The sequence below is a fragment of the Chiloscyllium plagiosum genome, chromosome 15 (genome assembly GCF_004010195.1).
Source record: "Chiloscyllium plagiosum isolate BGI_BamShark_2017 chromosome 15, ASM401019v2, whole genome shotgun sequence".
Lineage (NCBI taxonomy): Eukaryota > Metazoa > Chordata > Chondrichthyes > Orectolobiformes > Hemiscylliidae > Chiloscyllium > Chiloscyllium plagiosum.
In genome coordinates this window covers 56,860,463-56,886,758 of record NC_057724.1, presented here as the reverse complement: position 1 = coordinate 56,886,758, position 26,296 = coordinate 56,860,463, and the positions used below count along the sequence as shown (strand labels likewise).

The 26,296-nt window shown below is 42.0% G+C and overlaps 1 protein-coding gene across 9 annotated transcripts in view; it reads left to right on the top strand.

Moving 5' to 3' along the window:
* LOC122557344 (serine/threonine-protein kinase PAK 3) overlaps nucleotides 1-26,296 on the top strand; it is a 248,127-nt gene that overhangs the window by 143,820 nt on the left and 78,011 nt on the right. For all 9 annotated transcript variants that reach the window (XM_043704955.1, XM_043704958.1, XM_043704959.1 and 6 more), the window contains 2 exons: nucleotides 15,687-15,883; nucleotides 23,190-23,290. In XM_043704955.1, coding sequence (XP_043560890.1) covers nucleotides 15,709-15,883; nucleotides 23,190-23,290 — 276 coding nt within the window. In that variant the 5' untranslated portion in view covers nucleotides 15,687-15,708. The remainder of the gene's footprint in view (nucleotides 1-15,686; nucleotides 15,884-23,189; nucleotides 23,291-26,296) is intronic.

The window sequence follows — 26,296 nt, the reverse complement described above, 5'->3', positions numbered from 1 at the left end:
TATTCAACAAGTTATCATCCAATTGGCTACGTGTTGCTGCCTAGCGACAAACATGCCTCACTGCTCAGCAAATGCCTAACTGGTGCAGTGAGCTGCTCCTAAATTTAGAAAGAGACCTTCCTGGACTTCTTTCCCAATTCCGCTGCAAATCTCACCATAGCCCATATTGCTGAGGCCCCTATAAGTTTCTGTTTACTAACTTTCTGCAATGAGTTTTTATGATCTAGAATGCACTGTCTGTAAAGATGATGGAGGAAAATTCAATCAGCTTTTGAAAGGGAATTGGATAAACACTAAAAGAACACAAAATTACAATGGCGTTGGATTAATTGAATAGAACTGAATTAATTGAATTCAAAGAACTGGAACCAAACACAATGTAGTGTATAGTTTATTGATGAACCATATCATTCTTGGTTCTGTTTTAAACTGAGAGAGCCTTAGTCTTAGTAAAGTCACTGAAATTGGTAGAAGTTATGTGGAAGATATATTAAGGCGGGGAATGAATTAAACATTTATCTGTGTAGCACTAATCTAGTAAACATCAATCGCCATTGATAATAAAAGCACAAATCCTTCCTGGTTGATGTCTGAGATTTTGAGGAAGTGACTATCTCCAAGAAGAGCATGGGAAAACTCTGACAAAATCTACCTTGACTTCGAAAGGGTTTTTGACAAGCTGCCACACAAAACTGTTTGTTAAACTCCAAGGTTATGGGAATTCAGGATAATCCTGGGAATTAAAAATAAATTAGCACACTGAATAATAAACTGAAAGGTGGAAATGACTGATTTTCTTTGTTCACTTGTGTAAAGTACTGGAGAATTTCTAGTACTCTTGGAACCAGACAGCAGCAGTCTCGAAGGAAGGGGTTAACTGGTCATTTCTTTTGTAATGTTTGTGTAGGGCATCATGAGAAATATTAACATTATGTTGACATTAACTCAAAAACTATCCATGAGGAAAGTTGGCAATATCTGCCTGCAGCACAACAGTCATGTCAATGTATTGTTGATCTGAATTTCAGTCAGAATGTGAAGTTGCCTGAGGTGTTTGAATATTAATGAGCAACAGCTGTTCAATACTTTATCAGTTCTGAGTATGTTACTCAAGGAGGCTTCATCAAACACTGAAGTCTGCAGATAACAGTTTCTCTGGCAACCTGTTTCATAATTGCAGGCTGCCCTCTGGAATCATTTTTGCATAGAAATGTCTCCATGAGTAAGGCTGAAATAGCTGCTGTAGTAATTGCTAACAAGGTAAAAAAAAATGCTGTGTCTGAACTGAAGAATGATAGATGATTCACCATAAAGTATGAACTATAGAGCAAATTGAGCAAAACCACACTGGTGGAATTTGCATCTAATTTTTGTGAATTGTTAAAAAAGGTTTCTTCAAAGTTTGAGAGATAAGCAATAAATAGTCCATTCCCTGCTGGAAAAGTGACCGTGTTCATTCATGAGTACTACAGAGCACATATTGGATCACGGAGAAGCAATGACTGATAAGTACATTGATCAATTCTTTGCTGATTTTTAAGCATGCTCTAATGGGAGAGCAGGATAATGCATTCTGCTGATAATGAAAGTGCTCCTCCTCCTCTGAGTGGTTATAATTCAAGATGAATGGAAGAGATGACTTATTTCATCCCCACTCTAGTACCTTCAATTTGAATTTGATTTATAATTGTCACATGTACTTGATACAGTGAAAAGTTTTGCTTTGCATGCAGTACAGGCAGATCATACCATACAAAGATCATAGGGCGATTGAATGAAGCAAGGAATGCAAAGATACGGCAGCAAAGAAGGTGCACAAGAAGATTGACATTAGCTTTGAAAGGTCCACTGAGCAGTATAATAACAGTGGGGAAGAAGCTATTTTTGAACCAGTTGGTAAGTGTGTTTAAGCTTTTGTAGCTTCTGCCTGATGGAGGAGGTTGGACGAGATTATAACCAGGTTGGGAGGGGTCTTTAGCTGTCTTTCCAAGACAGCGAAAAGTATAGGTAGAGTCAGTGGATGGACGGTTGCCATGCATGATGGACTGGGTTGTGTTCACAACTCTCTGTAGCTTCTTAACAGTCCTGGTCAAAGCAGTTGTCATTAATAAGCCGTGATACATTCAGATAGAATGCTTTCTATGGTACATCTATAAACATTGATAAGAGGAGCGCTCAATCTCTGAATTGCCCTCATTGCCTATATACATTCACATCTGTCTTACCACCCCATACCCTGTCTTCAGCATATTTATCTCCTTTTTCCTAGCTATAATCAGTTATGAAGGAAAGTCACTGAGCTCAAAACATTAACTCTGCTTTCTCTCCTTGGATGCTTTAGTTCTTTGAGAAGGTGACCAAACAGGTAGATGAGAGTAAACGGTTGATGTGGTGTATACGGATTTCAGCAAGGCGTTCGATAAAGTTCCCCATAGTAGGCTATTGTACAAAATGCGGAGGAATGGGATTGTGGGAGATATAGCAGTTTGGATCAGTAATTGGCTTGCTGAAAGAAGACAGAGGGTGGTGGTTGATGGGAAATGGTCATTCTGGAGTCCAGTTACTAGTGGTGTACCGTAAGGGTTGGTGTTGGGTCCACTGCTTTTCGTCATTATTATAAACGACATGGATGAGGTCGTAGAAGGGTGGGTTAGTAAAATTGCAGACGACACTAAGGTCGGTGGACCTTGAATGTTGCCACCCAGGTTGACAGGGTTGTTAAGAAGGCATACAGTGTTTTAACTTTTATTAATAAAGGGATCAAGTTCCAGAACCATGAGGTTATGCTTCAGCTGTACAAAACTCTGGTGCGGCCGCACTTGGAGTATTGTGTACAGTTCTGGTCACCACATTATTAGAAGGATGTGGAAGCTTTGGAAAGGGTGCAGAAGAGATTTACTAGGATGTTGCCTGGTATGGAGGGAAGGTCTTACAAGGAAAGGCTGAGGGACTTGAGGCTGTTTTTGCTAGAGAGAAGAAGGTTGAGAGGTGACTTAATAGAGACATATAAGATAATCAGAGGGTTAGATAGGGTGGACAGGGAGAGCCTTTTTCCATGCATGGTGACGGCGAGCACGAGGGGGCATAGCTTTAAATTGAGGGGTGATAGATATGGGACAGATGTCAAGAGGTAGTTTCTTTACTCAGAGTAGTAAGGATATGGATTGCTTTGCCTGCAACATTAGTAGATTCGCCAACTTTAAGTACGGTTAAGTCATCATTGGACAAGCATATGGACGTACATGGAATAATGTAGGTTAGATGGGCTTCAGATTGGTATGACAGGTCGGCACAACATGGAGGGCTGAAGGGCCTGTACTGCGCTGTAATGTTCTATGTTCTATGCTGGCAGGTCTGCTGAGTTTCTTCAGCAATATTTGGTTTTTGTTTCAACTAGTCTCCCTTGCCCCAGCCCCTCTCCCATAACATTGTAATGTTTTTGTTTTTAGCCAATTTGGTGAATTCTCTCTTTTTAAATTCTTATTTGTTTCAGCATTCTCTTCTCACACTCAGGTTGTACATTCCAGACCCAGTTGCTTTTTTTTTAATTTAAGAAAAGGGGTTTTCATCCTGCCACTGTTGGTTCATTGTGAATCACCTTAAATCCAAGTACTCTTTATTATGAGTTCAAGATAACACAGTCTTGCTTGTACTATCTTTATTGAACTGGTTGTAATATGAATGACTGTACTATATATGAGGAGGTGATGACCCAGTAGCATTATTGTGAGACTGTTAATCCATAAACTCAGCTAATGTTCAGATTCAAATCTTGCCATGGCAGATGGTGGAATTTGAATTCAGTTTAAAACAAAAATGAAATGAACAATGAAACCATTGTTAATTATCATGAAAAACCCATCAGGCTCATGAGCTTCCTTGAGGGAAGTAAATCAGCCATCCTTGCCTGGCCTGTGACTCCGGACCCACAGCAATGTAGTTGACTCTCAACTGCCCTACAAAATGGCCAGGCAAACCACTCAGTTGTATCAATCACTACAAGCTTTCAAAGATATGAAATTGGACAGACCACCTGGCAGCAACTAAGGTTTGAGACTTTATAAAGCTCTGGTTAGGCCCCATTTGGAGTACTGTGTCCAGTTTTGGTCCCCACACCTCAGGAGGGACATACTGGCACTGAAGCGTGTCCAGCGGAGATTCACACGGATGATTCCTGGAATGTTAGGCCTAACATACAAGGAACGGCTGAGGATCCTTGGATTGCACTCATTGGAGTTTAGAAGGTTAAGGGGAGATCTAATAGAAACTTACAAGATAATACATGGCTTGGAAAGGGTTTCCGTTCGGTGAGGAGATTAAGACCCGTGGGCACAGCCTTAGAATTAGAGGAGGTCAATTCAGAACAGAAATGCGGAGACATTTCTTCAGCCAGAGAGTGGTGGGCCTGTGGAATTCATTGCCGTGGAGTGCAGTGGAGGCTGGGATGCTAAATGTCTTCCCTATATAGTTTCCCTATTCCATAATGGACCAAGGGGTGCAGCTTCCTATGCTTAGAGTATGGTGGCAGTAACCTGCATCACTCAGCACAGTGCTGCTCATGCAGCAGAGTGACCTGGCATTTCGGTACAAACACATGACCCCAACCACAACCAATTTCAGAAGGAAAGAAAAAGTGAAAGGTTGGCATTGAAACCCAAACTGTGCTGCAGAGCCAGCTCAAAATGGCAAGCAGCATCAATTGGAGAGCTTAAATTTTATAGGAAAGACATAACAGGTAACTATAAATTAAAACAGATGAAAATGGAGGCAGCAAGCTTAAGGAAAAATATACGGATTTTTTTTTTGTTACCAGTGGTAACATAAAGATAGTCCAATGCACAATCTTTAAAATAATTAGCTTAGATTACTTACAGCGTGGAAACAGGCCCTTCGGCCCAACAAGTCCACACCCACCCGCCAAAGCGCAACCCACCCAGATCCATTCCCCTACATTTACCCCTTCACCTAACACTATGGGCAATTTAGCATGGCCAATTCACCTAACCTGCACATTTTTGGACTGTGGGAGGAAACCGGAGCACCCGGAGGAAACCCATGCAGACATGGGGAGAATGTGCAAACTCCATACAGTCAGTCAGTCGCCTGAGGCGGGAATTGAACCCGGCTTCCTTTTTTTTGTTTGCTGTGAAAAGCAAATCTCTGAACTGTGTCTTTTCTCTTTTTGCTGAGAAAAATCTCCAAGGATGTCCATGCAACATTTACTCTCAGCGTGTATCTGGTTGAATTAGTTAATTAGATTAAATGATTAGTATGCTGCAGAAAAACGAACAAACTGGGCAAGACTGCAACATCTAATACATAGCTAGATTTGTAAAATAGGAAATGAGATGTTTCAAATCATGTCTCTCCTATCAGGAATGGAGGACCACTTTCATAGAGATTATCAATAAATTCGGAACAGCACACATGCCATGCATTTGCAATTCACAGCACTTTGCAATATGGAGCAGATGGTACTCTGAAAATATAATGAATAAGCAGAAACTAATGCCACATTTATGGTACATTACAGGCAGGTGGATCAGCAATCTGGTCTGATCAGGGATGGCACGTTGGTAATACTTAGTAGATCAATGGCAATACTTGGCAGGAGTACAATTCTCCCAGAATTGCTAACAGTACGTTTTGCCAAAATGTTGTGGTTAGGCTCTTCTTATAGTGAAGAGATTCATGAGACATGTTCAATGAAAAGTACAAATTCAGTTGCATTTCTAAACCCAATTCACTTTTTTAATTAAAACTGACCATTGGATTCATCACCAAGTACACAACCATGGGTACAGGTGATAAGGTTCTAAGTAACACTAGGTCCTGATCGGATGAAAATGCAAGCAGGACCGTGTTGGCTTAGTTGCCCATTCACCCAGATTCTGTTGACTGGGTAAAGTTAAAATATTCCTTCTCCACCCACCACTAAGGTATTCAAGATATTCTGCTGTTGTATTGATATTATCATCCGTTTTACAATCTCCCAGACTCGGTCTGTTATCCATCCGCCTTCCTAAAACAAGAGCAGAACATTCAGGTCCTGAAGTTTGCACACAATATGGGCATGCAGAGTCAGGAGGTTTTCTGGATCACTACAGGGACAAGTGCCTGAATTGCTCAATCTTCCTTCTGGGATTCAGGGTTTTTGCTTAACATTTTGCAGCAATTCTGTTTCCTACTTTGCTACAGAGTGCATCTGCTGCCAAATGCTGAACAAAAAAAAAACAATTTTACCAATTGTATCACCAAATTATTGTGTTTCCAATTCAGCCAAAATTTTATCTTCACCACACAAAATTGCACAAGGGATACTATACTGTCTTTAATCATTATATTCCCATTAAGGGACAATTTGTTCATTGAGATATACTTGGTCGTTCTCCTACAGGTTGAAAGAATTTTCTGTATTTGCAACACCTGTCATTGTGAGCAATGTTTCAAAAATTGTACATAATTGAGCAAAAACGGTCTATAAAATTAATTAGAACTATCCCTGTTTAAGTTCTCAGGGTTGGAGCGTGAGGGGTAATCCCCATGCAAATCAAATGAGGTTAACTGGCTAACCAGTAAGCTGCAGTAAATGAATCTCTTTTGAATTGGCTCTTGAACACTTGGTTTTGTGCAGGGAACATGAACAAATAGCAATATGTTAGGTGTAAAGAGCTGTAATGCAGAAGTAGAAGACACATGTCAATATAATGTTGCTAAAAGGCTTTTTTAAACAAGGCACAAAATTAGTTCACAAGGTTTTTGATCTTTACAAAGGGTGATGGTAAAAGACTGAAAAGCAAATGAAAGTATGAACAAAGTCTATGGGTACATGGCTGTACGGCACTGTTCCCCAACTATACAAATCAATATAATAGAGCATACACACAGTTATTGAAGGGGTATTGTCCCTTTGTGGAACTGGAGGGCTTACTCCACAAAGGATGGCAGTGTACTATTCCTGACACATGTGGGTTCAATATAGTCGAGTATTGTCAGGACTTTGGGGAGGGGGATGGAAAGCAGGAGAATATAGTATTCCTTAAAAGGAAACTGGCTCAGTAGACATCATGTTCCAGGTAGATGACTGGAAATTCCATGCTCCAATGTCTATTGCCTGGGTAACAGTTTCAAATTTGCACCTTAAACCTGATAATTGGATACATATTGAGGAGGCAAGATGTACAGTCAAGGTTCACCATACTGCATCTCCCAGCGTTCCACATGATGAAGGATAAGAACAATGTTAATCACTTGCTAACAAGGATCAACTTCAGGGTGAGTAAATGATGGTTACACATGACCTCTTAACACTGGGTAAGGCATCACCATTGATCAAATATATGTCATGTTGCCTTCATTGTGAATGGAGTTTGAATTTTGTCCATATTAGCAAAAAGAGCTAGACAAAAAGGAACTCAGTATTGTTGCTAAGAGTCCTGGTGACATAAAGATAGGTGGAGGGGAAGACAGTGTTGAAGTGGGGAAGCTGCAGAAGGACTTGGACAGAGTAGAAGAGTGGGTAAAGAAGAAATGGCAGATGGAATACAATGAGGAAAGTGTGAGGTTATGCACTTTGGCAGGCAGATTAGATAATATTTTTTAAATGAGGAAGGTTTCAGAAATCTGAAGCATAAAAAGGGACTTGGAATCCTATTTCAAAATTCTCTTAAGGCGAACATGAGAGTTCAGTTGACAGTGGGAAGGCAAATGCAATGTTAGCATTCATTTCGAGATGACTAGAAATCAAGAGCAGGGATGTACCACTGAGACTGTATAAGGCTCTGGGCCGACCACAGTTGGAATGCCGTGAGCAGTTTTGAGGTCTGTATCCAAGGAATGCACTGGTCTTGGAGGGGTCCAGAGAAGGATCCTGGGAATGAGTGGCTTATCATACATGGGGTAGTGGTTGAGGTCTCTGGGTCTTTACTCGATGGACGTGAGGGAAATCTCATTGAAATACCGAGAGGCCTAAACAGAATGGATGAGAAGAAAATGTTTCTACTAGTAGAAGAGACAAGAACCAGAGGGCAAAGCTTCAGTGAAGGAATTACCCTTTAGAATGAGGATGGTGGAATTTCTTCAGCCAGAGGATGGGATAGGTTCATGATTAGTAAGGGGATCAAGTGTTATGGGTAGAGGGCATGAGAATGGGATTGAGGAATGTATCAACCCCGATTGCATGGTGGAGCAGGGTCGATGGGCTGAATGACTGAATTCTGCTCCTATTTTATGGATCAGTCACCTATTTTAGTTCAGCTGTGAACAATGCAAATGTCTCATTGCACTTTTACCAAACACCAGACGTAAATGCTGTGTATAGTGAGAATGAGGTCACCAACAATCATTAGCCACAACTCCACAATGCAGGAAACCTTCTTTGCAGGTGACAAAGCTCAGTTCTATTAAACTGCAGCAAACTGATCATGAATTACAATCAACATGAGGTTTTTCTTGATTCATTTGTGAAATGTGGGTATCACTGGCTGGCCAGTATTTGTTGCTGTCCCTAGTTGCCCTTGAGAAGGTAGTGATGTGCTGCCTTCTGGACCTACTGCAGTCCACATGCTGTGGGTTAACTCACAATGCCATTGGGGAGGGAATTCCAGGATTTTGATCCAAAAGGAATGGCGATATATTTTCAAGTCAGCTGTTTTGTCCATGTTTGTACCAAGGCTGAGGTCAGGAACTGAATGGCCCTGATGGAATCGAAATTGAATGCAGGTTTTTGCTGAGCCACTGCTGCTTGATAGCACTGTTGACCTCACCTTCCATACTTTATTGATTATCGAGAGCAGGCTGTTGCGGTGACAATTTGCTGGACTGAATTTATCCTGCTATCCGTATACAGGACATGCCTGGGGAGTTTTCCATATTAGATGCCAACGTTGCAGCTGTACTGGGGGAGGTGAGGACTGCAGATGCTGGAGATCTGAGTCAAAAAGTGTGGTGCTGGAAAAGCACAGCTGGTCAGGCAGCATCTGAAGAGCAGGAGAGTCGATGTTTTGAGGATAAGCTCTTCATCAGGAATGTGTGGCTGAAGGGCTTCAGGGTAGAGGAGATGACCTGGGGGTGCAGTGACAGAGAGACTCACTGAGATCCTTGTAGAGGGAGGAGGAGAAGAACTTCGTCAAGGTGGGCATCCTTGGAACAGGCTTTGCAGTAAGGTTATGATCAACTAGGAGAAAGTGCAGTTGCTGGAGATCAGAGTCAAGAGTGTGGTGCTGGAAAAGCACAGTGATCAGGCAGCATTCGAGGTGCAGGAGAGTAGACATTTTGAACATGCATAAGCTCTTCATTCCTGATGAAGAGCTTATGCTCGAAACGTTGACCCTCCTGCTCCTCGGATTCTGCCTGATCGCTGTGCTTTTCCAGCACCACACTTTGAGTTTGTAAGTTATTGAAAGAGCTTGGCTAGGGAAGGGGCAAGTTCTAGAGCACAAGCCTTCAGCACTATAGCTGGAATGTTGTCAGGACCTGTAGACTTTGCAGTATCAGTGCCTCCACCATTTCTTGATATTATGTACGGTGAATCAAAATGGCTGAAGACTGGCAAATGGGGCACTGGGGGCCACTGAAGGAGGCCAAGGTGGATCATCCACTCAGCACTTCTGGCTGAACATTGTTGTGAATGCTTCAGCTTTTTGCACTAATGTGTTGGGCTCTTCCATCATTAAGGATGGGGATATTTGTAGAGCCTCATCCTCCAGTGAGTTGTATAATTGTTCACCACCATTCTCAATAAGGTGCGATAGGACTGCAGAGTTTATATCTGAGCCACTGATTGTGGGATCACTTAGTTCTATTATTTGCTGTTTAGGACTACTTGCATGCCAAACAATGTTGAGTGGGGGATATGCCTGGCCTTGAGATTGTAGATTGTGTTGGACTGCAATTCTGTTGCTGCCAGATCCGTTTGAGGTCAGTCCCATTTAGCACAGAGTGCCACAAAATATGATCGAGGGTATTCTCAATGTAAACGGTGGGACTATGTCTCCACATGGACTATGCACTGGTCACTCCTATTGATACCATCATGGATAGATGCATCTACAGCTGTCAGATAAACACTTCCTATTTATGTACCCATCCAGATGCCTTTTGAATGTTGTAATTGTACCAGCCTCTACCATTTCCTCTGGAACACCTCTGGGACACCAGCACCAACCAACCCAACCGCCCCGTGGCTGAACACTTTAACTCCCCCTCCCACTCCGCCAAGGACACAGGTCCTTGTCCTCCACCATCGCCAGACCCTGGCCACACGACGCCTGGAGGAAGAGCGCCTCATCTTCCGCCTAGGAACCCTTTTATCTCCGCCCGCTTGGCACAGCAGCCTCATTCCTGAAGAAGGACTTATGCCAAAACGTCGATTCTCCTGCTCCTCGGATACGGCCTGGCCTGCTGTGCTTTTCCAGCACCACACTTTTCAACTCTGTTCTCCAGCGTCTGCAGTCCTCACTTTCTACCATTTCCTCTGGCAGTTTGCCCTGTACACGCACCTTCAGATCCTTTTCAAATCTTTCCCCCCTCACCTTAAACCTATGCCCACTAGTTTTGGACTCATCTATCCCTAGGGAAAAGACCTGATTATTTACCCTATCCATGCCCCACATGATTTTACAAACCTCTATAAAAAGTCACCCCTCAACCTCCAACACTTCAGGGAAAAAAAGGTTCAGCCTATTCAGTCTCACCCTATAACCCAAATTTTCCAGTCTTGGCAATATCCTTGCAAACCTTTTCTGCACAGTCTAAAATTTAGCAACATCCTTCTGTGACCAGAATGGGATGCAGAATTCTAAAAATGGACTCAACAATGTCTTATACAGCTGCAACATGTCCCAACTCTTGTACCTAATGTTCTGACCAGTGAAGGCAAGCATGCCAAATGACTTCTATACCACCCTGAGCTGCCAGAGGAAGCGGTGGAGGCTGGTACAATTACAACATTTAAAAGGCTTCTGAATCGATATATGCCTCGGAAGGATATGGCCCAAATACTGGCAAATAGGATGAGATCACATTGTGATGCCTGGTTGGCGCAGATAAATTGGACTGAAGGGTCTGTTTCCTTGCTGTCTGACTCTAACTATGTTTTACCTCTTGTTGGTTCCCTCACCACCTGCCGCATACCCAGTCTAACAGCTATGTGCTTTCGGACCTGACCAGCTTGATCTGTAGTGTTGCTGCCAAGTCACACTTAGTGAATATTGAAATCCCCCACGCAGAGACATTTTCACCCTTGCCACCCTCCGTGCTTCCTCCAGGCATTGTTCAACATTGGAAGAGTACTGTTTCATCAGCTGAGGGAGGATGATATAGTAATCCAAAGGTTTCCTTGTCCACATTTACTCTGATGCCATGAGACTTCATAGGCTTTGGGGTCAATGTTGAGGACTCCTAGGGTAACACCCTCCTGACTGCACGCCACTTTGCCACCACCTCTGCTGGGTCTGCCCTACTGTTGAACAGGACATATCCAGGGACAATGGTGGTGGTGCCTGGGGTGTAGTCACACTCGCAGAATCATACCTTACAGGCAGTGTCAGGCTGATGCTTGACCAGTCTCGAGGACAGTCCTCCCAATTTTGGCACTGGCCCCCAGATGTTAGTGTGAGGAGAACTTTGCAGGGCTGTTTTTCATGTAGCTGTTTCCAGGACCTTAAGACCATAAGACATAGGAGTGGGAGTAAGGCCATTCGGCCCATCGAGTCCACTCTGCCATTTAATCATGGCTGATGGGCATTTCAACTCCACTTACCCGCATTCTCCCCGTAACAAAAAAATAGTTTATTGCATATTAGCCACTAGTTTCAGGTGCCGATGTATGATAAGCAGAGACTTTGAGGGCTGTTGTAGTGGTGTCCCAACTGCTCTAAAGGTGTGCAATAGTCTTTGTCAACCGGTTAATGGGAAAATACCTAGAGACTTTGAGGAGGACCAGATGTGAAGTTTCACTCCTTTAAGTTCTTTAGCAGTTCAGCCCACATATTCATATGACACCATCGGAGTGACTGTGTGTATGGCATATCTCCGTGTTAACCCTTTTCAAACCCATGTAAAGCAATGCGCTGCAAAACCAACCACCATGGGAATTGGATTTGATAGTAGCTCTGCTTAGATTGCTGACAAATTTGAAATTCTTTACCTGCTGCCTAACTTCAGCTCACTTTATCGTAGATATTAGCAATGTAACCATCATGTTATCATAGCAAAATAATAAAAATGAATCTCTGACCCCCACCTGCTAATCAAAACCGCTGCATAGATTACATGAGCCTCAAATCAAACACCTCTATTAATAAATATTATCTACAAGACATTTTTCTCCTAAGTGATGCAAACTCTGTCCCAGGATAGGAATTGTGTGCCAGGAGAAGGCAGTTAATGCTTGATGTAGGCATTCGATGGAGTTGATGATGTGGCGTGCTGTTCTATTACTGCTTCATAAATTACTGAGAATTAGAATACACCATGTAATTCTAGAATTCCTCAACTGGTGAATTTCTATTGTTCTGGCCTCTGGTGGGTGTCTGGAAATTCTTCCCATTTTATTGATAGGAATTGAGAGGAAAGCTTATGATGATTCACCCTGGAATCACTTGTGCTCGACATTGTGAGGGGGAAGAAAAAAAAGGATGTTCAACCTGCAGCTTCTTCAGCTGGTCCAGTCTATAAACCATTACCTGAAGGACAAGGAGAGGAAATTTAAATGGGAAAATATTACTGACAATCATTTCAGTTGTCAGTCTGCAAATTAATCTTTAGCTGTTTCCATACATTCTTCAACTTCAGACTGATCTTTTGAAGATTACTTTTTTTTCACTCTTTTTGCATGGAACAAATTCCTACCAGATGTAAACGGGCAATAGAAAAATTCACTTCGATGCTGAATATTCTTTAGCCCAGCGTCAGAGACAGGGTAAAATTTATTCTCCAGATTTCAATGGTCACATTTTAATCTTAAAAACCCCTGCTTTGTTTCCAACTGTAGATAAATGCATTTGGATTGCAAAAATATCTGTGCTTTAATTTTCATTATTCTAATACTAGCAAACAGTACTGCAGCAGATTGTGCACTTGATTGGAACTGACTTTTAAAAAAAATTTTGGCAAGAATTTGTTAACGCATAACTGCCCAAATGCATGAGTCAATTTCTAAGTGATCACTATATTTGGTATAATATTAGCAAGCCTTTTTATTTGGAGAGGAGGGAAATATTTGCATCACTGTTTCTGATTCTACAGGAATGTGATGCAGTCTTGGTATTTGATTAATCTTTTGGTCTTGGTTAAGGTGAAACGTGAAAGCAAAGCACACTATTTCCATAATTAGGAAAGACGCATGTCCTATGGAATTGCTACATTCACTCACTGCTGATCTTATGAGAATGATATTAACCCATCATCTTAGGAAGAGAGCAATTGACCATCATCTTGGCTAGTGATGAGAAGCTGCAGTGACTGAGCACATGCGCTAGTATTGTCACTATCTCTTTGAAACGGGTAAAATGAATAAGTGGCAAATGGTTTTAAACCTTTTGGATTTAGAACTCTTCTAATTATTTTTGGTAGCAGTTTCTGCTGAGTGGAGCATTTGATTCATAAGTCCTGCTGTGTGCCAGTGACGTAGTTATGCAGCATGCTTTACATTTCTGACCATGCACCACATCGTTTTCACAGACATTGAAAAATGAAACTTGCAAGAAAAATGTAAAGAATGCATTGAGTTGTATGTCTATAGTTGGAAACAGTGAGCCAGTTACAGCTGCTGTGGCTGAATTTGAGATTTACTAACCTGCAATTGATCAAATTGTTGTCAGCCCCAATTTTTACAAAAGCAAGATGTGCAATTGAACAGTTACAGCAGTGGGTGGAGCTTCATCTTAGTTCAGGATAACCTTTACATTTCTATTATTTTCCACAACATTGTTGATGCAGCATCTACGTTTTACAAACTAAAACTGACTGGAACTCCAATGTGGGGGGGTTAATAACCTGAGGTAAAACTTTCAAAAAATGAAACTTCTGTGATAATTTTCCTAATGCATTGAGCAAGAACAAAAATGTTAGTTCCAATGTTTGGGTGGGTGACATTATATAAGGCAGATTGATGATATTTTTTCAGAAGAAATTCCAATGAATAAGCATTTTGATAAGGACAACAATTTGCATTGAAAGCTATGTTGGTACAGCCTTATACACAGGAGGGGTTCTATCTAAAGGAAGTGACGAGAACATTAATTTTTCTTGATTAAGACATTTCAATTCTAACAACACTTGCAATTAATTCAGTGTTCTGAAAGCAGATACATTGGCGAATGATTGCAGATGAAATATTCCATAGTCCTGTTGAACACTTTTGAAAGATTTCCAAAACATGCATACTTAATTCCTGTCTAATATGTATTTGTATATTAAGTATGAATCATTATGCATATATCTTTATTTGAAGATTAATAACATTTGGCTAACAGTATTTTCCCTGGAATTATTCTTAAAATTTACCTTGATTATTCACATTGCCTTGGAATTTATTTAGATAAAGCCTATGACAATACATTATTTCTAATAGCTTAATCCAAAGGAAAATGAGTGAATCCCAAAGCTATAACATTTCCTTGAATATAAGTTAATAGCTTACAATCTAATTCTGATCTGTACATGATGGAAGTATATAATTGATGGAAAAACAGTATTCCCTTGCTTTTTCCATTGTAAAGACTATCTTGAAATGTTGTGCTATTTCTTTAGTCTCTTCAGTCCCAAGTAAATTATGTGAGAATCCAGTGGTCCTCACCTTGTGCAGCTGAAAAGGCTGTGAAATGACTCCACAGAGGCTGGTATCCTATCACTAAGTAACCCTTTATTTCCACGTGGAGAATCCTTGACATTGATCCAGCTTCCTCAGAGCCAACTCTCTGTGAACAGAACCTCTGACATTCCTGTTTATATCAGTCAGCCAAGGCTCCCTGATTGGTACTGTTAATCTGATCCAGTCAGGGAATTAGTATTCTGAGGTCCATCTCATCACAATCACTACAGGCACAAAAAAGTGCAGAAACGGTTGTTACAATCTAGTCAATGTTTTATCTACATGGTGATAAGTAAAACAATCAAATATTTTAAATGGATTAGTATAGTTTACAGTTCTTGATGATTACTTGTCGATTTGTGAGTGATCTGATGTTTAATGACATTAATTACCCTGCTCACAGTACACAAATGGTTTCACTGCAGAATTGTGCAATGCACTGGAGCCCAGTATTGCTGCATTCACTTTTATTCGACACAAAGAATGATGCATTCTGAAAGAATGGAGTTGGGCACCGGACAGTTTTTAAATTATAAAGTCAATGGAGCTATACCTCAACATGATTTTCTTTATTACTTTTGGCCCTTCCTTTACCTTTCAAACACACATTCTGATCAGTGTGTCTGTCGTTGTAAATCTGAATTGGTATTATGAGAGACGTCTACGGAATGGGAGCGAAGGGGACATAGAATGGTAATGAGTTTGTTGTTGGCTGATCAATGTCACAAAGTGAAAATGTTTATTTTCTATCGTCAAAATTTGTCTCGTTTGATTATGATAGATTCTCCTTGAACATCGAAGTTGCTTCATAGATGAGCGTCAGCATGTTAAGTTATGAAAATATTAATGTAGCTTTCTTCACCGTTTCTAGATACATGTGACGACTGCTGAAGATGTCCGATAGTATTGATGCTGAAGAGAAACCACCAGCTCCTCCCTTGAGAATGAACAGTAATAATCGTGATTCATCTTCCCTTAACCACGGCTCGAAGCCACTTCCATTGGTTCCTGAGGAAAAGAACAAGAAAGCCAGACTGCGTTCGATCTTCCCAGGAGCAGGCGACAAGAGTAAAGTTTCAGCCTCTCTACTGTATTTCCAAATTAGATGCCATGCAAGATGTAAAAATTTCTTTATTTGTGCTGAGGCTAGGATTTGATGCGAGGTCTTTGTCAATTAAGTAGATCACTCCAGTGGTCATAATGGGCCTCCATATTCATGATTTGCGAATAAAGGAAATGCAAGTTTTTGAATATTACCCAATGCAAGCTGATGGAAAGTTGGATATGTGAGTGTGTGAGATTGTTGGATGAGGCCGGCACATAGCTTCATGAAAGTTTCAATCTGTCCTCTGTTGTCATTCACTGTTTTAGCTTGCATACAGGGAGAGCTGTCAAAGCCTGTGAAATCTTACTGTACTGTGAGTACTTAGTCAAGGAGGACCCTGCAGGCAGGTGACTCACCACAACATGGATAGGCTGGGGAAAGAGTGGAGACTGGGACTTTTGCCCCTCAGTGGGAGCAAGTCCCATTCTTGTGAAGCATCTGTCCAATTTGATTGGCTGGCAGTTCCAGCAGTTCTGGTATTAAGACCTCTGTAGTGAATGCTGATAGAGCCACAACCAGTCTAAGGAATAAAAGGACGCAGATCCTGTAGTGACGTGAGTCCCTTTTGGGCAATGGGGGTTTGGTCACCATGGGGAGAGGCCTGACTGATCACTTCAGTTGCAGTGTATTTATACTGGTCAGCTGGCTTGTAACCAAACTCCAATATTTATTTAAATAATGCAGGCAAGCTGCTGATTTTTCTATGGCTTCCCACCCACTGTATTGGAGGAGTGAGCTCACAGGTGGGAAGGTGGTGGGCTGGATACCGAGGGGGGGAACACATACAGTTGAGACTATTATGAAGTTGTAAGGTCTTTGAAGAATATGTGTCAGCTGAAACAGGAATTCCTTTCTTAAGGATCTTCCATGTAGGTATTACAGGCTAACTGGTCCCTGGAGGGACTAGTTTTTTGGTTCTCAGAAGCACTTTGAAAAAGTGTGGAGATTTCTCACTTTATCTTCCCCCAAGTTCCATTTTGCCTGTATATAATGCTCTTTTACAACTGTGGACTTTGGGCCTCAACTTGAGACTGAGCTTATAACCTTTGGTAGGGGTGGAAGTGACTTCTGTTCTGCATTTCCAGGCTCAGATTCCTGGAGTTCCCACCTAATTCCTTCAGTGTAAGTTCTTTCAAATAGGAAGGCTGTACTATAATGTTGCCTGTTTGGAGGCAATGTTTTTACTCTGCATTTGTGTTTTTATTTCTAGTTCTAAGTCTAATAGTAAATCTACTTTTTAGATTTTTACAAAAAAAAGGTACTTTTTGAACGTGAAGTCCAGTAGCATATAGAATGTAGCTTACTATTTTTGTATTTAAAGTGTTCACACTCTGGAGTTTGATATGAATTTGTTTCCCATTAGAGAATGTTCTCAGACCCCTATTCTACATTCACTTTGGAGATCACTCTCACCCTTGCAAAAGAAAGTTTTAGCTCGGCACAAGCAAGTACACATTGAATGGTAGGACACTAGGGAAGTGTGCATGTCCATAGATCCTACTAAACTAGCAGGACATGTGTATAAGGTTGTTAAGAAGGCAAATGGAGTGCTTTCCTTTTATTAGTTAAAGCCTTGAACACAAGAGAAATGAAGTTATGATGTGACTGTGTATAAGGCAGTTAGACCAGGTTGGAATACTGCGTTTAGTTTTGGTCTCCATATTATAGGAAGGATGAGATTATATTAGAGAAGGTGCAGTGAAGATTGAGCAGGGCACTGCCTGTGCAATTGGCTAGGAAGAGCAAAGACCTGCTGCCACTTTCCTTTGAGAATAGAAGGCAGAACTGGTGGGGGGAGGTGGAGAGATCTGATTGAGGTATACGGAGTTCTGAGGAGCATAGGTAGGGTCGATCAGGAAAAAACGTTTCCTTATAGTAGAGGGGTCAATAAAAGCGCAGATTTTATAGTAAGGTGCAGGTGATTTCAGGAAAATATTTTTCACCCAGAGCGTTTAAGGGCACATGAAACAAACTGCCTGGTGGTATAGTAGAGTGGAAAATCTCACAACATTTAATTAGATTAGATTACTTTATAGATTAGATTAGATTATTTTACAGTGTGGAAATAGGCCCTTCGGCCCAACACATCCACACTGACCCGCCGAAGCGCAACCCACCCAGACCCATTCCCCTACATTTACCCCTGCACCTAACACTACGGGCAATTTAGCATGGCCAATTCACCTGACCTGCACATTTTAGGACTGTGGGAGGAAACCGGAGCACCCGGAGGATACCCACGCAGACACGGGGAAAATGTGCAAACTCCAGACAGTCGCCTGAGGCGGTAATTGAACCCGGGTCTCTGGCGCTGTGAGGCAGCAGTGCTAACCACTGTGCCACCGTGCTGCCCACAATTGTTTAGATGTGTGCTTGCAATGCAAAAGCTTTCATGTCCGCAGGCCAAGTGTTGGAAATTGTAATTGGGGTAGATGGATGCTTGAAGACGAGCATAGGCTTGATGGGCCAAAGGACCTCGTTCAATGCTGTAAAAACTCTGACTGCGTGATGAGAAATAACAGCAAAATAGATAAGCTAGCAATATATTATAATGATAGAGATCCAGAGAGAAAGTTGAACAGTCAAATTAGTGCACTTTAACCCAAGATTGTGAAATTTAAAGATATCTTTCTTTTTTTTTAAATGAGAGGAACTGGAGTAAAATGAAGCTATGTTTTGAGTATTGGAATATAAAATCTTGCTCCACCCCCATATAAGGTATTGAGCAGTTAATTTGTAATTTCAGGACAATATTGATTCAAAAATGTTGCCACTTACAGTCTTCCACAATATGAAAAGTCAATTGAAAATCATGTTTTGCAAAACAAAATTGCCTTGAGGCAGCAAAGGTTTGGAGATTATTTAGTGCAAGAAACAGAATAAAGCAAAAAAGCTCAAGCTGAGAGTGAATAAAGATCTGTTGACTTGGGTCAGTGGCTAGGAATACTGCAATAACTCCCTTCCTGACTCCTGAAAGCCTATCCACCATCTACAAGACACAAGTCAAGAATGTGATGGAATATCCCCACTTGGCTGGATTAATGTAGCCCCAACATCACTCAAGAAGCTTGACATTGTACAGGAAAAGCAGCCAGCTTGACAGGCACTGCATCCACAAGCATCCACTCCCTCCACCACTGACACTCAGCAGCAGCAGTGTGTACTATCTACAAGATACATTGCAGAAATTCACCGAAGATCCTCAGATAGCACCTTCCAAGCCCTTGACCACTTCCATCTAGAAGAACAAGGGCAGCACATACATGGGAACACCACCACCTTCAAATTCCCTTACAAGCTGCTCGCCATCCTGACTTGGAAATATACCAGCAGCTGGTCCAAATCCTGGAATTCCCTCCCTAATGGTATTGTGGGCCAGCCCACAGCAGGTGGATTGCAATGGTTCAAGAAGGCAGCTCACCATCACCATCTCCAGTGTAACTAGGGATGGGCAATAATTGCTGGCTGGCAAATAGCACCTACATCCAACAAAATGAATGCATTTTTTAAAAAAAGTATCGAGAATAGTTACTTTTAAATCAGATGGTAATCTAAAAACAAAATTATTAGAAATGTGCAGCTGGTCAGTCAGCGTCCAGTCAAGGACACTCAATGCTGGTTAGGGTGGGTGTCCGGTAGGTGGCCACTGTCTTTAAAGGTCAGTGCATTGAGTCTCTAGTGGTAAGTTGGGGGGGTAAGGGCTAATGCAGTTAGGGGAAATGTACAGGCACCAGTCAGGAGTCTGACCTCTCCTCACTGGGGCTGTTAAAACACATGGAGGGGGTTGGGCTGCCTGTCAGGTCTGTCCCCAGAAACGAACAGTGAGGGAGATTGGGGTGGAAGTGCAGCCGGAGCTGTAGCATTGAGCCTTGCCCTCTTCAAGACATTTGGTGGGGAATGGTGTGAGGGTGTTGGGGGAGCAGGATTTTGAAGACTGTGATACCATGAAGTATGGCTGGGGCAGGAGTAATGTGGGAGTGGGCTGGTCTATGGTCAGGAGCATCCTGTCTTTGGTTGGGACAATGAATGAGCACTCCTGGCATGTTCACCTCATCTGCCAGGGTTTGGGTGGGAGGGGTAGACAGCTGTAGGTGAATAGAGATGGCTTGGGTGGGGAGGTGTGAAGATGATGGCATTCATAGGAGGGACTAAAAGCCACTGGAAGAGGAGGGGTGCACTGTCACCTTCCATCATGGCGGAAATTGGAAGCAAGCAGTGGGGACTAAAATGGCTGTGAGCACACCCGGGGTGGGTAGGGCAAGTGTCTCTGCCTTTGAGGGAGGGCCGCTACAAGACTTGTGGCAGTGTGAACCTAATGGCTATAATGGGATGGGCTCCGAAGTTATCTCGGGGGTGGGTGACTGAAACATCAGGCTTTGGCTGGTAGCCACTGGAAAAGGAGTGCTCACCATCCCCTTCCATTATGCTCAAAGGTCTACAATGGGAGAAAAATGGCTGTTCACTCACAGTGAGCGGGGTAAATGACTCTCCCTTTGAGGGAGGAGGCTGCAGCGCTCACCTGCACACAGGACTGTTTAGAAGGGAACAGTCGAGGTCACAGGCTTCTGAAAGGTGTAGCACATAGGCACCCACCAACCGCCACCAGGACAGAACCCCACGGGCACAGCAGCAGCTGGATGGCTGTTTGGCTGCTGCACATTTGTGTACAAAGGAAACCAAACATCTTCATCCAGGTGAGGCAAAAGTGCCATTAGCACCGAGCTGATGTGTATGGGTTGTTTCCTCTGACTGTAAGTGGTGCATCTCAATCTGTGAGACAATGTGTGCAGCCATGAACTGCTGCGGATTGTGTTAAAGTCATTTCTGTACAAAGTTTCATTTTCAAAACAGCCTTTTTCACTTGAACCAACAAAATGCTCTCAAGGATTTTTTTTCCCCTCTTCCTCTCCCTCCCATTATGTCTCTCTTCTCAGTGAGCCACGAAGCTGCTCGGCTGTGAAGAGCATTGATGGTTTGATGGGGCTAACATGGGGACATTTGTCTAGACAGGCCAGGCTTGCCAAGGATTGTCTTGTAGGAGTCAAGTTGTCCCAGTTTGGTTTGAATTTCCAAGGTTTGGAGAAGTGGCAAGTGGAGGTGGAGATGTGGCCTACCTCTGCAGGGTCTGAATGACAAACGCTGTGGGGACTCTGTGTAGTTTACTTCCAGCCGGGTGTTTCCTGCTTCCTTTAGAAGGAGGAGCCAGCCGGAGTGCTCAGCAGATTTCCCCATGCTCTTGTCGCCATACCTTCGACTTTGGGACCCTTTTGGTGGTGTTCTCGAGTTTAGGTGTGTGTGTGAAACTGTTCACCAGACCTTGAGGTAGCTCAATGACTAACACCCGCCTGTCTCAATGGAGATAGACAGACAGTCACTTACCTTGCTGTAGCTTCTGGACATAGAGGACCATAGCATTCCACATGCCTCTCTGCAGCTGCTGATTCACTCTGTTAGTTTTGTATGAGGTCCCTGATTATCGACACCACTGGGTCTCTTCCTGTCTGGGCCTGAGCAGGCGTTGGTCTCTGATAGACCTCTGAGTGCCAGCTGCCTGGGCCTGGGCTGTTACTTCCATGCCAGTTGCCGAGCTGTCACAGTGAGGTGCTCACCAGGTTCTATGTCCCACTCTTCCTATGATGTTAGTTTCCACATCTGAGCTGGGAAGGTTGCAGGAAGCAGATTTGTAGATACTTCCTCCTCAGCCTCTGTACTCTCATCTTCTGAGATCAAGGAGAGCCATCCTTCCATAGACTGCCATTTCTCTGCATTGTGGGAAAACTTGTGAAGCTTGCAAGATAAAAGCGCAAGATGACATTGTGGCCTGTGGTTACAAATGGTTTCCATTGATTGAGTGAGAGCAGAGCTAACGGGAGAGTGGCAATGATATCCAGATTGGTATATAGTATTTTAGCAGGACTGGAATGGTTCTTATCCCCGTAGGACAATCTCTTTGTGAGAGGCCAGGATTCTATCCCTTGTGGAGTAAAAAGCCTAATGTCGGGCACATCCCACCTCTCCTTGCCCTGTAGTTGACTGTCTTCTCCTGTAATGAGAAAAAGGTGGGAAATAAATGATATGGCAGGACTGTTTAGTGCTGGTGCACATGAGGGAATGGGGGTGAGATATAGTGAAGGACTGAAAAGGCACCACCGAGGTCATGTCAGTCTAATGGGTTGAGAGGCTAAGGCAGGAAGAGGGTGAGGGAAGATGTGACAGTCAACAAATAAGGATGTTGAGGCATGATCTTGGTGGATGGTGGGTGCAGTAGCAGAGATGTTGAATGTTCCTCTGCACTTGGGAGATGGCACAGACTCAGGCAGCAATCTCAGACCAGACTGGCAGGGTCTGGAGGCCAAGCCTCCTCTGCCAGTTCTCCAGGAAGAGGAATCCTTCCTTTGCACCACCCTATCGCAGTACTTCCAAATCTCTGTTGCGGAATTAGAGTGCCCTCATAGCCTTCACAACTTATTATACCTCTGATTGAACAGGGAATGTTGATACTCACCAAGGTGCACTGCAGAATTTAAAGGTAGCATGGGGAATATCTGCTGACTGAGTCGTTCCAGGAACAGCGTATGGTAAGATGCACCAGAATTGGATGTGAGATGCCATAGACAATTGACAAAGTGAGTTTGGTAAGTTGGGGCAAGGAAACTTACTAAGCCCTGTGACAGAAAGCCCTCCAATAAACTCCATGCAAATTGGACATAGCCAAAAGGAAAGCCATAAAATTGAGATCAAGAACACAGTTTAATGACCCATTTTGTAAAACTGGTGAATCGTTCAATGCATACATTATTTACAAAATTCCTGGTCAAAAGTCACACGATACCAGGTTATAGTCCAACAGGTTTATTTGAAATCAGAAGCTTTCGGAGCGCTGTTCCTTCATCAGGTAGGTCCCCTGGTCTTGTGTGGTTTCTGACCTTGTCCACCCCAGTCCAACACCAGCATCTCCACATCATGGCTATAATATTCCTGATGAACATTGCTATGGATTCCTGTGTACCAGGAATTTGGTAACCTTGTTTCAAAGAAAAAAAATTGCCTTTATTATTATATATGCGGACATTGTCTTGGATAGTCAATCAATGAAGCTGAAGAAACAGTAACTTTCAGATGTGCAGTTCAGTTGATTTGGCAAATGAGCAATAGGGTGTCATTATCTTCATCTGTGTTCATTCAGCTAAAGCTCAACCCTGGCAGTAGGATATTCACAGACAGATGTTTCCTTATATCACTTGATTTATGCTCTCTTTCTGTCTATAGCGAACAAGAAGAAGGAAAAAGAACGCCCAGAGATCTCTCTTCCTTCAGACTTTGAGCACACGATTCATGTGGGATTCGATGCAGTTACAGGAGAATTTACAGTGAGTTAACTCTTATGGAAAGTTAATGATTTATATTGGAGGTTGATGGACTCTCAAGCTGATGAATAATGATTTCAAACACTGAAAATAATTTAGCTTTATTTTTCAGCTTATAATTCTCAGCACATTGACACCATTAATTGTTCAATGGCAGCTAGGTCTGTTGCCCTCATGTCCCCTTCCCTGAATTGACTTTGTAACTTGCCGTCATTTGTTCATGTAGAAATACACATATTGTCTTTGTTATAAAGCACTCCATATATATACTGTCATCATCCCTAGAATGAAGGGTTATGGACCCAGGATAAGCAGTTGGCAATCTCTCTCTGAGACGTGGAGAGTGTCTTCTCTTAGGATTATGAATCTCTGGAATGCAGTGGTTGTTCAATTGTTGAGTGTATTTAAGATTGAAGCCACAGTGTTTTGGACACCAAGAGTATCAAAGGCTATTGGGAACAGGATAGGAATAGGTTGAGATGGGTCAATCGTGATCCTCTCGTCTAGTGGTGAAGGTTTAATAGCCCATGTGACCTCTGGTTACTCCTGAATTGTATGTTCTGTAGTACATTTGAGGTTCAAGCCAGGCTGGTTAGTTTTTACTGGGATAATAGTGGGGATTATAAAGTTACCTGGATGGCAATTTTCAAAGATCTGTGTACATGGACACCAAGATCCCTCTGCTCATCCACACTACCAAGTATCCGACCATTAGCCCAGTACCCCATCTTTTTGTTACTTAATAGACACATATAAGATAATCAGAGGGTTAGATAGGGTGGCTAGGGAGAACCTTTTTCCAAGAATGGTGACGGCGAGCACGAGGGGGCATAGCTTTAAATTGAGGGGTGATAGATATGGGACAGATGTCAGAGGTAGTTTCTTTACTCAGAGTACTATGGGTATGGAATGTTTTGCCTGCAGTAGACTCGCCAACTTTAAGTACATTTAAGTCGTCATTGGACAAGCATATGGACCTACATGGAATAGTGTAGGTTAGATGGGCTTCAGATTGGTATGACAGGTTAGCGCAACATCGAGGGCCGAGGAACCTGTACTGCGCTGTAATGTTCTGTGTGTGTAACAGCTCAGTCAGTGTTCCTGGCCAAACATGGATGCAATCAATTGCTCTAGATCCTTGTTTGGGATTTTTGACCACTGCCACATCTGTTGGAAAGGACACATGTGAATATTATTTGTGGAATAACATACGTTGCTTTGTTTAGTGGCCTAGTTTGCCACTAATCATAATGACCACATCTGATGTTATTACTGTCTGATCAAATCAGATCTGAAATTAAGTCTGGATTAATGGATTTTGTTTTTGTTATTTTGACAAAGTGGTTGTTCACTGAAACACATGCAGTTCTACAGATTTGATTTTGACAATGAAACTGGGGTTTATTTTGCAAAAGAAATTAGAATAAAAGCCTAAACCAAACTGTATTTACATATAACCCACTTAAAGATTGTGAAATGGTGAAAATAGAATCTCTTTAATCCCAACAGCACAAAGTATGCAAAAATCAAAGAAAATTCCCTTCTCTAGCCCAGATAGGGTTTGAATTAGCTATAGCTTCAATTCCCAGTCATGGGAATCTGAGACTCTTCATCCTATAAATGAGCATAAACTTTCTCATCTTAGGTTAACTTGATCAGAGGTTTAACCAAATGCTTCTAATCTGTAACTTTTAAACTAAACTCCTTACACCTGAGATAACAACCTATTTTACAGTTCTAAACTCTCCTCTCCCCTTCTTAGAAACAATTACTTTACATCCAGCTTCAGCTAAGAAGCCTGCAGAATTGCCCAAACCAAAACTTCAAAGATCTTATTTTTCCAAGCTCTGGTGTTTTCCTGAGGCCTCAAAAAAATCCAGGATGTTCTATATGAATGCTTAATGCACTGCACTGTTATTCTTCGCTCATAAAGTTTCTCAATATAAACAAGTTCCCATTAGCTACCAAAACTATTTCTCAGAGTTCTCTTTAAAGACATCACCATGGCTACAGAAATACTTACAAATTAATCATTAAACACTTTCAAACACACAGGAAACTGGTGCCATTTGTTCAAAATTCAAAAATCCAAACTCAAAAATAATTGATATTGAAATAAATATAAATCACGCACCTTACATCAGACAATCACTGTCTTAGACTCCCATATTGAAGAATGAGCAAGTGGATGGGTTAACAGAGTACTAACAGCAGCCTTGGGACTGCAATCCAAAAAGAATTGACATCTTTTCGAGAAGAAAATTGGACTGGGTCATTTAAACTGATGTGTAAGTTCAGGACTTAATTTTGTACCGATGGAAACAAAATGTTGGCTAGAACCTAAATGTTGAGAATATTCTATGTTAAGGAGAAAGTGAGGACTGCAGATGCTGGAGATCAGAACTGAAAATGTGTTGCTGGAAAAGTGCAGCAGGTCAGGCAGCATCCAAGGAGCAGGAGAATCGACGTTTCGGGCATTCCTGAAGAAGGGCTCATGCCTGAAACGTCGATTCTCCTGCTCCTTGGATGCTGCCTGATCTGCTGCGCTTTTCCAGCAACACATTTTCAGCAATATTCTATGTTAAACTAATTAAGAATATTACCAAAATGTTGAGAATAATCTATGTTAAACTAATTAAGAATATTAATTGAAAGTCTTTTTGCATTAATTATGACTTCCTCATTTGTGTAATTTCCTTTTTAAAAATTCATAAGGCATGTTTATATAATTAATGACTTGAACCAATTATTCACTACTGATAGACATAAGCATCAGAATAGAAACATTCTGCTATTGTTTGTGCTCGCCATCTTTTTCTCATCTCCATCTTATTCCCGGTGCTCACTATGTAGATTAATACTCATTCTTTGTGATTTGATTTGTCTCTGTCCCTTTCTTGCCCTTAGTCTCTTATCCAGTGTGCACAGTACAAATGGATTCACATTTTGTATTGCTTTTTTGTTGGAATTGCTCTCAAATAATAATTCTTTAAGTCTACATGGATTTTT